Below are 16019 nucleotides of genomic sequence, written 5' to 3'. Positions count from 1 at the left end.
GGTTAAATGCAGAGGACAAAAGAGCCTTCAAGGCTCAAAAAAGGGTGGTGAAACCAGCCAGGGTTCTGTTCAGTTGGGCACATGAAAGCAAAACATTCGCAACAGAAAACAAAAATGGGTAGTATTAGACTTATTACTAGCCTTTTTTTTTTTTTTTTTAACCAAATGGTTAAGTTAGTTAAATATAAAAGGTGTGTCGATAATTAATTGGAAATGTATACTGCACCAAGATACCCATTCTGACTTTGTCCATCGGGGGGGGGGATACCATGAGAGCAACATCCTCACCAAAAACACACAGTGAACAAAATCAGTGTATGTGTGTGTAATACCTGAATGAGAAAAGAAACACACATCATGACCAAATTGCTCATGACTGCAGGGCCAGTTTCACTCACAGCGACTGATGCGCACAATCATGCTGTTCATCCAAGAATTCCCACAGAATAGGCTACACACGCATGTCTGCACACAAAGCATGTACACATGCCCACACAAACACACTATAAAACAGCACACCGAAGACAGAAATCAAGGCCATTTGTTGCAATTATAAATTACTCCGAAGCACAGGGCATAAACCCACACAAGTTCCCATGATAGGTAATGTTTTAATGGCATTCTTTAATGACAACGCATGATTCATAATAATAAACAAATGTACTTGCACAACTGAAAACTCCAGACACTGTCCCATCAACATTCATAGACGGACATTTCAAGACAGATGGCTGGAATACGTTCACAGGGGCTAACAGTGCACACAGAGGTCAGAGGGCAAAGTGGAAAGGGCAAGAGGCAGGAAATAGAGAGGAACAACAGACAGACATCTTACAGTGACAGGGGGGCATAGAAACAGTACAAGTCAAGGAGGAGAGCACAACAACATTCTGGTAAATAGTGACATTTGTACTATGCTGTGCAAAATAATGAAACATTTTCCCTAATTAGCATTACAGACATCCATCATGATGATAGATACTAGATTGTCCTCACGAGAACATCCTGTGGAAATGCCACTTGAATACCAACTATTGAAGAGGGGATGGAATGGCTATAATAAAAACAAAATAGCACTAGTGCAAAGAAAGTGGGCCAGAGACAGAAAGCCTTGGAGGACAGAGAAGAGGGAGAGAGTTGAGGAGGACCGTATGAGAAGGTGAATGCAGCAGCAGGGGAAGAGGTGAGAATGTAGGACAACACGACAGGCCACTAGAGAACAGATTCTTCCTGATGAGGCCTTATTTGAGCATTATAATGGCACAAAGAGAAAAAGAGGTGAGCGATTAGGAAGAGAAAAAAATTGATGGAATAGAGAAGAAGAGGTCAGAAAAGAGTAGAGAATAGGGGGAAGGGGAGTGTCTAACTCTAGCTAAAGACTATCTGGGGGTAGGAGGTGGTCTCAGGGTTGGGCCTCTCCCCCCTCGCTGTCCTGCTGGTCACTGGTCCACAGGGTCAGGTTGTCCCTCAGCAGCTGCATGATGAGGGTGGAGTCCTTATAGGAGTCCTCGTTCAGATTGTCCAGGTGTCCAATGGCCTCGTCAAAGGCCTCCTTGGCCAGCCTGCAGGCCTCCTCGGGAGCATTCTGGATCTCGTAGTAGAACACAGAGAAGTTGAGGGCCAGGCCTAGCCGGATGGGGTGGGTGGCCGCCATGCTCTTGCTGATCTCGTAGGCTTCCTTGTAGGCTCCCTCGGAGGACTCCACGGCGGAGGTCTTCTTCTCGGCTGTGGCCACCTCGGCCAAATAGCGGTAGTAGTCTCCCTTCATCTTCAGGTAGAACACCTTGCTCTCCAGCTGGTCTTCTCCGCAGCTCTTGATGAGGAACTGGTCGAGCAGGTTGAGCACGTCCTGGCAAACCGTCTCCAGCTCCTTCTCGATGGTCTCCCGGTAGGCCTTCACCAGCTCCAGCTTCTTGTCGTTGCCGTCGGCCATGGCCCTTTGCTCAATGCTGGAGGTGACGCGCCAGGAGGACCGCCGGGCCCCCACCACGTTCTTGTAGGCCACAGAGAGCAGGTTGCGGTCATCGTTACTCAGAGGTTCGCTCAGCTCAGTCACCTGGTGAGGACATAGAAGTGTTAAATAGCTCAGCTGGTAGAGCATGGCTCTTGCAACACCAGGATAATGGGTTCAATTCCAGGGACCACCCATACTTAAAATGTATCCACGCATGAATGGAAGTCACTTTGGATAAAAGTGTTTGCTAAATGGCATTTTTTAAATATTATTAACGTTGACAGGATGTGAAAATGCTACCATATCATATACTTTTTATAAATCTAAGAAATTGGCCTAACATTGGGAGGACCAAAAACATTCACAATGACAAAGGTGTGAAGTTGCAGGGTGCATGCATGTCTAGGTGGAGATGTACAGTATGCTGTGTTTGGGAATGAAGCTGTGCTTGATTGAACCAGACTTTTTGTTTTATTATATAAAGATACTTCTATGTCTTTTGAGCAACCGGATGCATTTAAATCAAATCGCTGAAAATGTACCCATCAGCATCAATACAGCTGACCTTGCAGGGTTGTCACTAGTTACCACAGTCAAAATGGGCTATATCATACATTGATGAAAACAAAAATGTGCTTTTTGGTCTTAATTTAAGGTTAGGATTAGGCATAAGGTTAGTAGTGTACTTAAGGTTTAAAATCAGATTTTAAGAAGATCAATTGTAGAACTAGGCAGGGTTTAGCCATTTGTGGCTGTGGTAACAAGTGACGACCCTCTTGCAGACAGGATATGTGTGGGTGCGTTCGCAAAGGCACAAAATCTGGTCCTTCATACATTTGCACCATCATATTTGCTAGTTATTTAAGAACATTTTCTCTGTCTGGCATAAAGTTGACCATTACTATCTTAGTTAAGCTATTATAGGTCATGTAAAACCAGCTTTCAAGCTTGGACTAGCTAGCTAGTTTTATTCCCTAGCCCAAAGTGCTGTAACTAGTGAACGAACGCACCCAATGTGTGCCTATGTTCATTTTGGCTGGTGCTACTGCATCGACCAGTCGTTGCTAGCCACGAAGCCAGACCACCAACAGTTTCATTCTTAACTAGATATAGATAACTAGGTCGTTAGTTACTACATTCACTTCTCAAAACGATATGACAAAATAACAGTAACAGAAGCAAAATAACATTGATGTGTGCACCAGGTTTCACATTGATTTGATTATGCAGATAATTTTGGAAATTATTTATAAAGTAAAGACGACAAACCCAGTTAACTAGCTACCGTAGTTAGCAAGATACTACATGGTATGACCATTGAATGATGTCATCTGATGACCTTTGTTACAAACTGATATCAATGATTATCACATTATGTAATTATTTCATGTGAGATGCATTGTGCAGAACGATGACGTCTCTAGTACCTGTTTCATCGCCGAGGCCATGTCATCGTACCGTTCTGCCTGCTCAGCCATACGGGCTCGCTGGATCAGTTGCTCTCTATCTGCCATCGTCGCTGTTGATGTGCCGAAGGTCGGGCAGTCAGTTCCACGATACAGGAAGCAGGCTATCGACAATTGCTTTCGAATACACGGATGTGTATTTTCCTGCTGATGTCCACCGCTATAAACAGCACATCAAACGTAACTGCGGATTTTCTCTGAAATACCCGTTTACATAAGACCTAGCTAAAACAATGGTGAAGCAATTCTGTTAATGTCTGAGGCGCAAATTAGAAGGGAGACAATCAGTGACAGCTCCAAACCCTCTCTATCTCTAACTGATGGCTACTGCGGCCTGTGGTGCTACTGCAAGCGTCCAGTCAATCCAGTCTATCCGGTGTGGGGGCCGAAGGCTGCCGCTGATATTTCATGATGACGTCACTTTCTAAAAATAGAAACGTACGTACCAAGCGTGCATGCGCAGTGCGACGTACTGCATCCTCGAGCTGTTGCAGCAACTGAGGGCGCGTGCGTGTAGGGTTGGCGCCAATGATGTGTATATTGTATATCATTGGTGGTGCTAGGTAGAGTTACCTCTCCAGTTCTTACATATAGTATGGACATGGAAGGAAAGCTTACAAACATAGGATGGCAAGGAGAACATGGAGGACAAAAGCAGTGCCTTCACTCACATCTGCCCAGTCCCAAAGCCATTATAGGGGAATAATGGTAGCTATGTTGCCACTTATGCCAATCATTGTAATGTATAAACGTCATTGAAAGGTGCAAAAGACCTCTGTGTTGCTCAGAAGCGTTTCCTCCTTCATCCATCCCTAAAAGGAAAACACTTCACATTCCATCCTCTCTTCCCTGTAACTTGGTTTAGTCTAGAAGGGATACAGCTTTTGTCTAAATTGGACGTAGCTGGTTAGGATAATTTATGAAGCTAGGTTGAATTAGCTGTATCCCTGAAAACCAGATGCTTCCGGTTTTTGGCAACTCTGCTAAGCCTAGGGTTAGCTACATTTAATTAATCAACTTTTGACTTCAATTTGATTAAAGCTGTATGCCAGAGACATGACGCTGTAACTAGACCCTATGGCAAGCAGATGAGTAGAAGGATACTGGACAAGAGGTGTATGACACACTTCTGTATATTATCAGGTCTGTTATATATATACACTGCTCAAAAAAATAAAGGGAACACTTAAACAACACAATGTAACTCCAAGTCAATCACACTTCTGTGAAATCAAACTGTCCACTTAGGAAGCAACACTGATTGACAATACATTTCACATGCTGTTGTGCAAATGGAATAGACAAAAGGTGGAAATTATAGGCAATTAGCAAGACACTCCCAAAAAAGGAGTGATTCTGCAGGTGGTGACCACAGACCACTTCTCAGTTCCTATGCTTCCTGGCTGATGTTTTGGTCACTTTTGAATGCTGGCGGTGCTCTCACTCTAGTGGTAGCATGAGACAGAGTCTACAACCCACACAAGTGGCTCAGGTAGTGCAGTTCATCCAGGATGGCACATCAATGCGAGCTGTGGCAAAAAGGTTTGCTGTGTCTGTCAGCGTAGTGTCCAGAGCATGGAGGCGCTACCAGGAGACAGGCCAGTACATCAGGAGACGTGGAGGAGGCCGTAGGAGGGCAACAACCCAGCAGCAGGACCGCTACCTCCGCCTTTGTGCAAGGAGGTGCACTGCCAGCGCCCTGCAAAATGACCTCCAGCAGGCCACAAATGTGCATGTGTCTGCTCAAACGGTCAGAAACAGACTCCATGAGGGTGGTATGAGGGCCCAACGTCCACAGGTGGGGGTTGTGCTTACAGCCCAACACCGTGCAGGACGTTTGGCATTTGCCAGAGAACACCAAGATTGGCACATTCGCCACTGGCGCCCTGTGCTCTTCACAGATGAAAGCAGGTTCACACTGAGCACATGAGCACATGTGACAGACGTGACAGAGTCTGGAGACGCCGTGGATAGCGTTCTGCTGCCTGCAACATCCTCCAGCATGACCGGTTTGGCGATGGGTCAGTCATGGTGTGGGGTGGCATTTCTTTGTGGGGCCGCACAGCCCTCCATGTGCTCGCCAGAGGTAGCCTGACTGCCATTAGGTACCGAGATGAGATCCTCAGACCCCTTGTGAGACCATATGCTGACACATGCACATTTGTGGCCTGCTGGAGGTCATTTTGCAGGGCTCTGGCAGTGCACCTCCTTGCACAAAGGCGGAGGTAGCGGTCCTGCTGCTGGGTTGTTGCCCTCCTACGGCCTCCTCCACGTCTCCTGATGTACTGGCCTGTCTCCTGGTAGCGCCTCCATGCTCTGGACACTACGCTGACAGACACAGCAAACCTTTTTGCCACAGCTCGCGTCGATGTGCCATCCTGGATGAACTGCACTACCTGAGCCACTTGTGTGGGTTGTAGACTCCGTCTCATGCTACCACTAGAGTGAGAGCACCGCCAGCATTCAAAAGTGACCAAAACATCAGCCAGGAAGCATAGGAACTGAGAAGTGGTCTGTGGTCACCACCTGCAGAATCACTCCTTTTTTGGGGGTGTCTTGCTAATTGCCTATAATTTCCACCTTTTGTCTATTCCATTTGCACAACAGCATGTGAAATTTATTGTCAATCAGTGTTGCTTCCTAAGTGGACAGTTTGATTTCACAGAAGTGTGATTAACTTGGAGTTACATTGTGTTGTTTAAGTGTTCCCTTTATTTTTTTGAGCAGTGTATTTTTTTATGTAGCAGAACGTCTAGCTACCAGTCACAGAGAAAGGAAACTGACATTACCTTATCCTCATGAAAATAGACATCCTGAACAGACCACCTAATAATTTATTGATATTTATTTTGTATTAATTTCTGCAACAAAATAATGCATGAATACTCCTCAAAGTACACGTTTTAAATGTCACACAGTTGCACTCCTGGACACATTATGTAGACACATTTACCAGGTTTAGATTAGTTAGACTAGTTAGACTACCTCATCCCCATATTGTTTTTATTTACTTTTCTGCTCTTTTGCAGACCAGTATTTCTACTTGCACATCATCATCTGCTCATCTATCACACCAGTGTTAATTTGCTAAACTGTAATTACTTCGCTACTATGGCCTATTTATTGCCTTACCTCCTCATGCCATTTGCACACACTGTTTATTCCATGTGTAACTGTGTTGTTGTTTGTGTCGCAGTGCTTTGCTTTATCTTGGCCAGGTCGCAGTTGTAAATGAGAACTTGTTCTCAACTAGCTTACCTGGTTAAATAAAGGTGAAATAAAAGTTTCAAAAATAAATAAATAAAAAAGTTATTCTTTATTATTCACTTGACTTGAAAAAAGAGTAGCAGCTCATTAGGGTCTCTGCTCTTCAGGCATGGGGAAGACATCAATTGCATACTACTCGCGTCTTCTCTCCTCATTTCCTTCTCAAAACTCATTGGATGAGAAAGCCAGAGGTTCTTCCTCTCTGACCTCCAATGTGTGTTAAGAAGGAGACGAGGAGTATGCAATTTCAATCTTTCCATAGCCTTCATATCAACCGTCACAGCACTTGACCTTTCACCTTAACCTAGCCCTAGATCAGTTCCATTACATTAAACATAAGAGTTATTAGACAAAGTTGTCCTCTGTACGGGGGAGTTTTGTTAAGAGGCCCGACTCTCGGTCTGAACATTAACGCACATCGCTTGCCGTACGGTTTCAGACCTTACCTTACATATCAGCGAGAAAATAATTTTCAAAAAACAAAAGGTTAAATTGATACACACCTATATAGGGTTAGGGGTCCCCCACAGCCATATCTCCAAGTTACAGCATGTATTTACGGAAGACAGACAGAAGACTTGTGCTAATTGGCTATCTAGCATGATCCGAAGAAGCCCGCCAGAAACATGTTGTCACTGAAAAATACTGTCGGCTGTAACTTTGATAAAGCCGGTTAAAGCACTGTACAGTAAGTGTATATTTTGCATTTATTAAATTATTTTGATGTGATATGAAAGTAATATGCTTTATGTTTCTAGAACTGTATCCCAATTTAGAATCGATTCATGTCTAGATCACTAGCGGCCGGTGGCACCTTAGCAATGGTTGGAATGGAATGGTATTGAACACAAACACATGGTTTCTATGTGTTTGATACCATTCTATTCACTCCATTCCAGAAATGATTATGAGCTGTTCTCCTATCAGCAGTCTCTTGTGGTTTAGATGGAGTATTTGGCTGTTTTGGCTGCCAGTGCCAGTATACCTCTGAAAATAACATAAGATCTTTGGACCCCAAAGAGTAACGGTACGCTCCTTAAGAGTACATCTTGGGAGAACCTTGACCTAGATGCAAGGCACAAGTCCTGCCACAGAGAGGGACACAGCACACAGAGGGTGACACAGTTTTTCTTGAGGAGAATTCTTTCCACAAACCTCATCACTGCAGCCAATGCAGACTTATTTCATACAGAAAATCCCCATTTCAATAGAGGTGTCTCTTTCTCAGTTTCACCTCACTTCCCCCTCTCCAATACTGCGCACTAGTATTCATATTCTCCCGGCAGCTGTCCCAAAAGTTGACCAGCCTCGTCTTTGTTTGCACAGAAAAGTGAAGTCCCTGAGCAGGCGGTCAGCCAACTTCTTGTCCCCAAGCACGCCCGTCCTCCAGGCCTTGGTCAGCAAGGTGTTGTAGGCCCAGTTGTAGCCCAACAGCTCCTCCAAGCCAAACAGGCCCTGACAAACGCACAAATTCTGCATTTACTATATACAGTGTGTATCTGGCCCATACTCTACCAAAGACAGATAAACGAATGCCTACCAGCATGATGTCGACAGCCATTCCTTGTGTGGCCACGCCCTCTACGTTGTTGATCAGCCAGTGGACGATCTCAGCACTAATGAAGCAGTTAGGGGACAGGCGCTTCTGCTCAGGTAGAAGCTGCACTCCTGTCCTATATATATATCACATAACAACAGTAGCTCAAACCCATCTGTCCTGTATATCACATAACGGGACACAACAGTAGCGCAAACACACCCATCTAACTGCAGAGACAACAAACCACACCTAAAACACTTGAGGTATGTGTTGTGGTGCACATCAACACACTTTCTAACACGCATAATGTGCGCATACCCTCACACAGGGTCTTACGTGGGGTGTTTTATGTCCTCTAGTATCTCCATCAGGGTGGAGGATGAGGACAGATATAAGCCTCCAGTACCAGACTGTCCACTGTAAACGCAAACATAAAAAGCATGGTTAACTATGACATCATCATTAACATAACACTTTACAATTATAAACATGATTTTGAACATTTTAACTACAGAAAGCAGGTTTACATTCTGATTTGAATGTAAACTGTGTCCTGTGCCCCATGTTGCATGGGCTGCAGTCCCACTGGTCCCAGCCCCTGACTGACCTCCTTTGTCTGTGGCTCTTCCTTCAACAGACTGTAGAAACCGGGGCTGTCCCTGACCAAAATAAATCGTTGGTCGTCTGTTCTTTCGACCAATCGACTGGTCAAAATGTTAAAACATGTATTTTTCCATATACAGTATAGACACACCCTATGTGTTTTAAATAAAATCCATTATATGTAGGCTACTGAGCTTGTATGATGCTTTAAGCACACTGATCAAATAATTAAGACACACAAATGACTCCAGAGAGAGCCAGAGATCAAGATAGCCTAACCAGAAGAAAAAAAACCTGTTCCCGGAGCTCCTCCTCCCGCTGCTGTTAGCCTTCCCAGAGTCTGCCATTATACTCCCGGAGCTGCTGGTATTAGGCTACACCAGGGGTTGGCAACCTTTTCCATTTGGAATGCCAATTTATCTTACCAATTCACCTGATCTGCGTGCCAGTTTATGATTGTCATATGCACATTTTTGTGAAACAGTTTATTTTATAATAAAGTCTTCTTATCTCAAAATCATTGTCATGTGAGTCATCAAAATGATGTCTAAACATAAATGAAAGTTATACAAATCTAAAAGTGACTTATATTGCCAACTATGTAAAAATTGCCTGCATAAAGCCAACAAAGAAAAACATTGCAGCCTGCAGGTAGAAAATAAATCACATTGCCTGTTTGCAAGGAACTTGAAACATTGTATCAACTATCAACTTGGCAGCAATTTCTTGTTAACAAACTATAGTTTTGGCAAGTCGGTTAGGACATCTACTTTGTGCATGACACAAGTAATTGTTCCAACAATTGTTTACAAACAGATTATTTCACTTATAATTCACTGTATCACAATTCCAGTGGGTCAGAAGTTTACATACGCTAAGTTGACTGTGCCTTTAAACAGCTTGGAAAATTCCAGAAAATTACCTCATGGCTTTAGAAGCTTCTGATAATTGACATCATTTGAGTCAATTGGAGGTGGACCTAAATATGTATTTCAAGGCCTACCTTCAAACTCAGTGCCTCTTTGCTTGACATCATGGGAAAATCAAAAGAAATCAGCCAAGACCTCAGAAATAAGAATTGTGGACCTCCACAAGTCTGGTACATCCTTGGGAGCAATTTCCAAATGCCTGAAGGTACCACCTCCATCTGTACAAACAATAGTACTCAAGTATAAACACCATGGGACCACGCAGCTGTCATACCGCTCAGTAAGGAGACACGTTCTGTCTCCTAGAGATGAACGTACTTTGGTGCGAAAGGTGCAAATCAATCCCAGAACAACAGCAAAGGACCTTGTGAAGATGCTGGAGGAAACAGGTACAAAATTATCTATATCCACAGTAAAACGAGTCCTATATCAACATAACCTGAAAGGTCGCTCAGCAAGGAAGAAGCCACTGCTCCAAAACCCCCATTAAAAAAGCCAGACTACGGTTTGCAACTGCACATGGGGACAAATATTGTATTTACCACCACAAACCGATGCTGGAACTAAGACCGCACTCAACTAGCTGTATAAGACCATAAGCAAACAAGAAAATGCTCATCCAGAAGTGGAGTTCCTAGTGGCTGGGGACTTTAATGCAGGCAAGCTTAAATCTGTCTGACCTCATTTCTCAAGTTTTACGGGCGACCAACCAATTGTGCTATTATGTGTTTTTTTCGCATTATTTGTAACTTATTTTGTACATAATAATCCTGCGCCAGCTCTACGCACGGTATCCCCAGTTCGCCAGCACAACCCAGTGCGGCCTATGCCAGCTCCCCGCACTTGCCGTGCTACAGGGGGGATTCAGCCAGGATGTGCCAGCTCTACGATCTAGACCTCCAGTGCGCCTCCACGGCCCAGCATATCCTGCGCCAGCTCTAAGCACTATGCCTCCAGTGCGCCTTCATAGCCCAGTGCGCCCGTGCCAGCTCTCCACACTCATCGAGCTAAAGTGGGTATCCAGCCAGGATGCGTTGTGGCAGCTCCCCGCACCAGGCTTCCAGTATGTCTCCTCAGTCCGGTGAGACATGTTCCGGCTCCACGTACGGAGCCTCTAGTGATAATCCATGGCACGAAGCCTCCAGTGATGATCCATAGCACAAAGCCTCCATTGATGATCCATGGCCCGGAGCCTGTAGTGGTAATCCATGGCACGAAGCCTTCAGTGATGATCCATAGCCCAGAGCCTCCAGTGATGATCCATGGCACGAAGCCTCCAGTGATGATCCATGGCCCGGAGCCTGTAGTGGTAATCCATGGCACGAAGCCTCCAGTGATGATCCATGGCCCGGAGCCTGTATTGATGATCCATGGCAAGGAACCTGCAGCAACGGTCCCCGGTCCGGAGCCTCCAGCGACGGTCCCCAGTCCAGAGCCTTGCCATGGATCGTCGCCATGGATCATCAATACAGACCACCATAGTCCCTGTGTCCAAGAACACAAAGGTAACCTGCCTAAATGACTACAGATCCGTGCACTCACATCCGTAGCCATGAAGTGCTTTGAAAGGTTGCTAATGGCTCACATCAACACCATTATGGCGTCTGTGCTGCTAATAGTTTAGAAGGTTCCACGGAAAGCACACAGACAGGACAACTCTACTCACTTCTGGTTCTGCTCGAACTTGAGGAGAGCTGATAAAGCGGAACTGCATTTCTTAGCCAGAGGGGGCACTACAGGCTCGATGGCTAGGGAGAGGACCAGTCACCTGCAGACCCTTCATTGCTGCTCCTTTCTACAGACAGAATGAGGGGAAGACAATATGACAGGAAGCTCAAAACTTAAAACAGCTTAAGACAACATTGGTATAGAATTATTGTTTCTAGCAGAGTCAGTTTTTCCTCTTGACTGGGTTTGCAAGACTGCTCAATCACACAATTTGAGTTGATATTTTGAGTTTTTGTATTTTTTACTTCCTAAACTTATTCTGAGTAAGACAGCATTTTAGGCTGTTACCCTGAAGATCCTGTCGGAGTGATGGCGTCTGTGGATGCGGTTGAGTCCCTCCAGGAAGTAGATGAAGCCGTCCAGCAGGGCCCACTCCCTGGTGCCCTCTCTGCCCGCTCCCTCCCTGTAGATGTCCCAGTGCTCCTTCCCGTCCACCACACGTCTCGACCCCCCGGCCGGCAGTAGCAGGAAGCGGGTCCACCAGAACTTCAAATCAATTCAAATGTTATTTGTCACATACACATGGTTAGCAAACGTTAATGCAAGTGTAGCGAAATGCTTGCGCTTCTAGTTCTGACAGTGCAGTAATATCGAACAAGTAATCTAACAACTACCTAATAAACACAAATCTAAAAGGGGTGAATGAGAATATGTACATGTAAGTATATAGATGAGGATGGCCGAGCGGCATAGGCAAGGTGCAATAGATGGTATAAAATACAGTATATACACTACATGTGATATGAGTAATGTAAGATATGTAAACATTATTAAAGTGGCATTATTTAGAGTGTGTTGTATAAAGTGACTAGTGATCCATTTATTAAAGTGGCCAGTGATTGGGTCTCAATGTAGGCAGCAGCCTCTCTGAGTTCGTGATTGCTGTTTAGCAGTCTGATGGTCTTGAGATAGAAACTGTTTTTCAGTCTCTCGGTCTCAGCTTTGATGCACCTGTACTGACCTCGCCTGGTTGATGTCCTTGATGATCTTTTTGGCCTTCCCGTGACATCAGGTGCTGTAGGTGTCATGGAGGGCAGGTAGTTTGCACCCGGTGATGCGTTGCAGACCGCACCACCCTCTTTAGAGTCTTGCGGTTGAGGGCGGTGCAGTTGCTGTACCAGGCTGTGATACAGCCCGACAGGATGCTCTCGATTGTGCATCTGTAAAAGTTTGTCAGGGTTTTGGGTGACAAGCCAAATTTCTTCAGCCTCCTGAGGTTGAAGAGGCGCTGTTGCGCCTTCACCACACTGCCTGTGTGAGTGGACCATTTCAGTTTGTCTGTGATGTGTACGGTGAGGAACTTAAAACATTCCACTGCTGTCCCTTTGATGTGGATGGGGGGTGCTCCCTCTGCTGTTTCCTGAAGTCCACGATCATCTCCTTTGTTTTGTTGACGTTGAGTGAGGTTGTTTTCCTGACACCACACTCCGAGTGCTCACTACTGTTGTGTCGTATGCAAGCTTGATGATTGAGTTGGAGGCGTGCATGGCCACGCAGTCGTGGGTGAACAGGGAGTACAGGAGGGGGCTGAGCACACACCCTTGTGTGGCCCCAGTGTTGAGGGTCAGCGAAGTGGAGATGTTATTTCCTTCCTTCACCACCTGGGGCGGCCCGTCAGAAAGTCGAGGACCCAATTGCACAGGGTGGGTTGAGACCCAGGGCCTCCAGCTTGATGATGAGCTTGGAGGCTAATATGGTGTTGAATGCTGAGCTGTAGTCAATGAACAGCATTCTTACATAGGTATTCCTTTTGTCCAGGTGGGATAGGGCAGTGTGCAGTGTGATGGCGATTGCGTCGTCTGTGGACCTGTTGGGGCGGTATGCAAACTGAAGTGGGTCTAGGGTGGCCTGTAAGGTGGAGGTGATATGATCCTTGACTAGTCTCTCAAAGCACTTCATGATAACAGAAGTGAGTGCTACGAGCGATGGTTACAGTGGGGAGAACAAGTATTTGATAGACTGACGATTTTGCAGGTTTTCCTACTTACAAAGCATGTAGAGGTCTGTAATTTTTATCATAGGTACACTTCAACTGTGAGAGACGGAATCTAAAACAAAAATCCAGAAAATCACATTGTATGATTTTTAAGTAATTCATTTGCATTTTATTGCATGACAAGTATTTGATACATCAGAAAAGCAGAACTTAATATTTGGTACAGAAACCTTTGTTTGCAATTACAGAGATCATACGTTTCCTGTACTTGACCAGGTTTGCACACACTGCAGTAGGGATTTTGGCCCACTCCTCCATACAGACATTCTCCAGATCCTTCAGGTTTCGGGGCTGTCGCTGGGCAATACGGACTTTCAGCTCCCTCCAAAGATTTTCTATTGGGTTCAGGTCTGGAGACTGGCTAGGCCACTCCAGGACCTTGAGATGCTTCTTACGGAGCCACTCATTAGTTGCCCTGGCTGTGTGTTTCGGGTCATTGTCATGCTGGAAGACCCAGCCACGACCCATCTTCAATGCTCTTACTGAGGGAAGGAGGTTGTTGGCCAAGATCTCGTGATACATGGCCCCATCCATCCCCCCCTCAATACGGTGCAGTCGTCCTGTCCCCTTTGCAGAAAAGCATCCCCAAAGAATGATGTTTCCACCTCCATGCTTCACGGTTGGGATGGTATTCTTGGGGTTGTACTCATCCTTCTTCTTCCTCCAAACACGGCGAGTGGAGTTTAGACCAAAAAGCTATATTTTTGTCTCATCAGACTACAAGACCTTCTCCCATTCCTCCTCTGGATCATCCAGATGGTCATTGGCAAACTTCAGACGGGCCTGGACATGCGCTGGCTTGAGCAGGGGGACCTTGCGTGCGCTGCAGGATTTGAATCCATGACGGCGTAGTTTGTTACTAATGGTTTTCTTTGAGACTGTGGTCCCAGCTCTCTTCAGGTCATTGACCAGGTCCTGCCGTGTAGTTCTGGGCTGATCCCTCACCTTCCTCATGATCATTGATGCCCCACGAGGTGAGATCTTGCATGGAGCCCCAGACCGAGGGTGATTGACCGTCATCTTGAACTTCTTCCATTTTCTAATAATTGCGCCAACAGTTGTTGCCTTCTCACCAAGCTACTTGCCTATTGTCCTGTAGCCCATCCCAGCCTTGTGCAGGTCTACAATTTTATCCCTGATGTCCTTACACAGCTCTCTGGTCTTGGCCATTGTGGAGAGGTTGGAGTCTGTTTGATTGAGTGTGTGGACAGGTGTCTTTTATACAGGTAACGAGTTCAAACAGGTGCAGTTAATACAGGTAATGGGTGGAGAACAGGAAGGCTTCTTAAAGAAAAACTAACAAATCTGTGAGAGCCGGAATTCTTACTGGTTGGTAGGTGATCAAATACTTATGTCATGCAATAAAATACAAATTAATTACTTAAAAATCATACAATGTGATTTTCTGGATTTTTGTTTTAGATTCCGTCTCTCACAGTTGAAGTGTACCTATGATAAAAAATTACAGACCTCTACATGCTTTGTAAGTAGGAAAACCTGCAAAATCGGCAGTGTATCAAATACTTGTTCTCCCCACTGTATATGAAACACTTGAAAATTACGTTTTTGACTGCACTGGGCCTTTACAGAGTGCAGGTGAGGCTACCGATGTTCTCTTCAGAGGTAGACTCGCTCTGGCAGCCAAAACAGCCAAATACTCCATCTTAACTTCTACTTGGTCACAATCCCGGGATCCGGGAGCACCCCCATCAGTAAAAAAGCTGACTAGCATAGCCTAGCATAGCGTCACAAGTAAATACTAGCATCTAAATATCATTAAATCACAAGTCCAAGACACCAGATGAAAGATACACATCTTGTGAATCCAGCCATCATTTCTGATTTTTAAAATGTTTTACAGGGAAGACACAATATGTATTTCTATTAGCTAACCACGATAGCAAAAGACACAACTTTTTTTTCCACCATTTTTGTCCTGCATAGGTAGCTATCACAATTTCGACCAAATAAAGATATAAATAGTCACTAACCAAGAAACAACTTCATCAGATGACAGTCTGATAACATATTTATTGTATAGCATATGTTTTGTTAGAAAAATGTGCATATTTCAGGTATAAATCATAGTTTTACATTGCAGCCACCATCACAACTCCCACCAAAGCAACTAGAATAACTACAGAGACCAACGTGAATTACCTAAATACTCATCATAAATCATTTATGAAAAATACAGTACAGCAAATGAAAGACAAAGATCTTGTGAATCCAGCCAATATTTCAGATTTTTTAAGTGTTTTACAGCGAAAACACAATATAGCATTATATTAGCTTACTACAATAGCCAACCACACAACAGCATTGATTCAAGCCAACAATAGCGATAACGAATAAACCAGCAAAAGATATTAATTTTTTCACTAACCTTCTCAAACTTCTTCAGATGACAGTCCTATAACATCATATTACACAATACATATAGAGTTTGTTCGAAAATGGGCATATTTAGCGGCACAAATCGTGGTTATACAATGAGAATAGTAGCCAATTTTGTTGGGAGAAATCTTGGGAGAAG

General features: G+C 44.7%; 1 protein-coding gene across 1 annotated transcript; it reads right to left on the bottom strand.

Moving 5' to 3' along the window:
- Positions 1–591: 591 nt before the first annotated feature.
- Positions 592–3827, bottom strand: LOC129864047 (14-3-3 protein eta-like). Its single transcript, XM_055936596.1, has 2 exons — positions 3382–3827; positions 592–2056 (listed from the first exon to the last, which is right to left on the bottom strand). The coding sequence occupies exons 1-2, from the start codon at positions 3466–3468 to the stop codon at positions 1403–1405; spliced, it is 741 nt and encodes a 246-aa protein (XP_055792571.1). The 5' UTR covers positions 3469–3827; the 3' UTR covers positions 592–1402.
- Between the last annotated feature and the right edge of the window lie 12192 nt (positions 3828–16019).

This window comes from Salvelinus fontinalis, chromosome 10 (genome assembly GCF_029448725.1).
Source record: "Salvelinus fontinalis isolate EN_2023a chromosome 10, ASM2944872v1, whole genome shotgun sequence".
Classification (NCBI taxonomy): Eukaryota; Metazoa; Chordata; class Actinopteri; order Salmoniformes; family Salmonidae; genus Salvelinus; species Salvelinus fontinalis.
This window is presented reverse-complemented; position numbering and strand designations above follow the sequence as displayed.

What these genes read in the sequence shown, in the direction of transcription:
- LOC129864047 (XM_055936596.1), bottom strand. Translation starts at nt 3,468, where the DNA reads ATGGCAGATAGAGAGCAACTGATCCAGCGAGCCCGTATGGCTGAGCAG. An exon ending in TGGCCTCGGCGATGAAACAG is followed by an intron (nt 2,057 to 3,381) that starts GTACTAGAGACG and finishes TGTCCTCACCAG; the next exon opens with GTGACTGAGCTGAGCGAACC.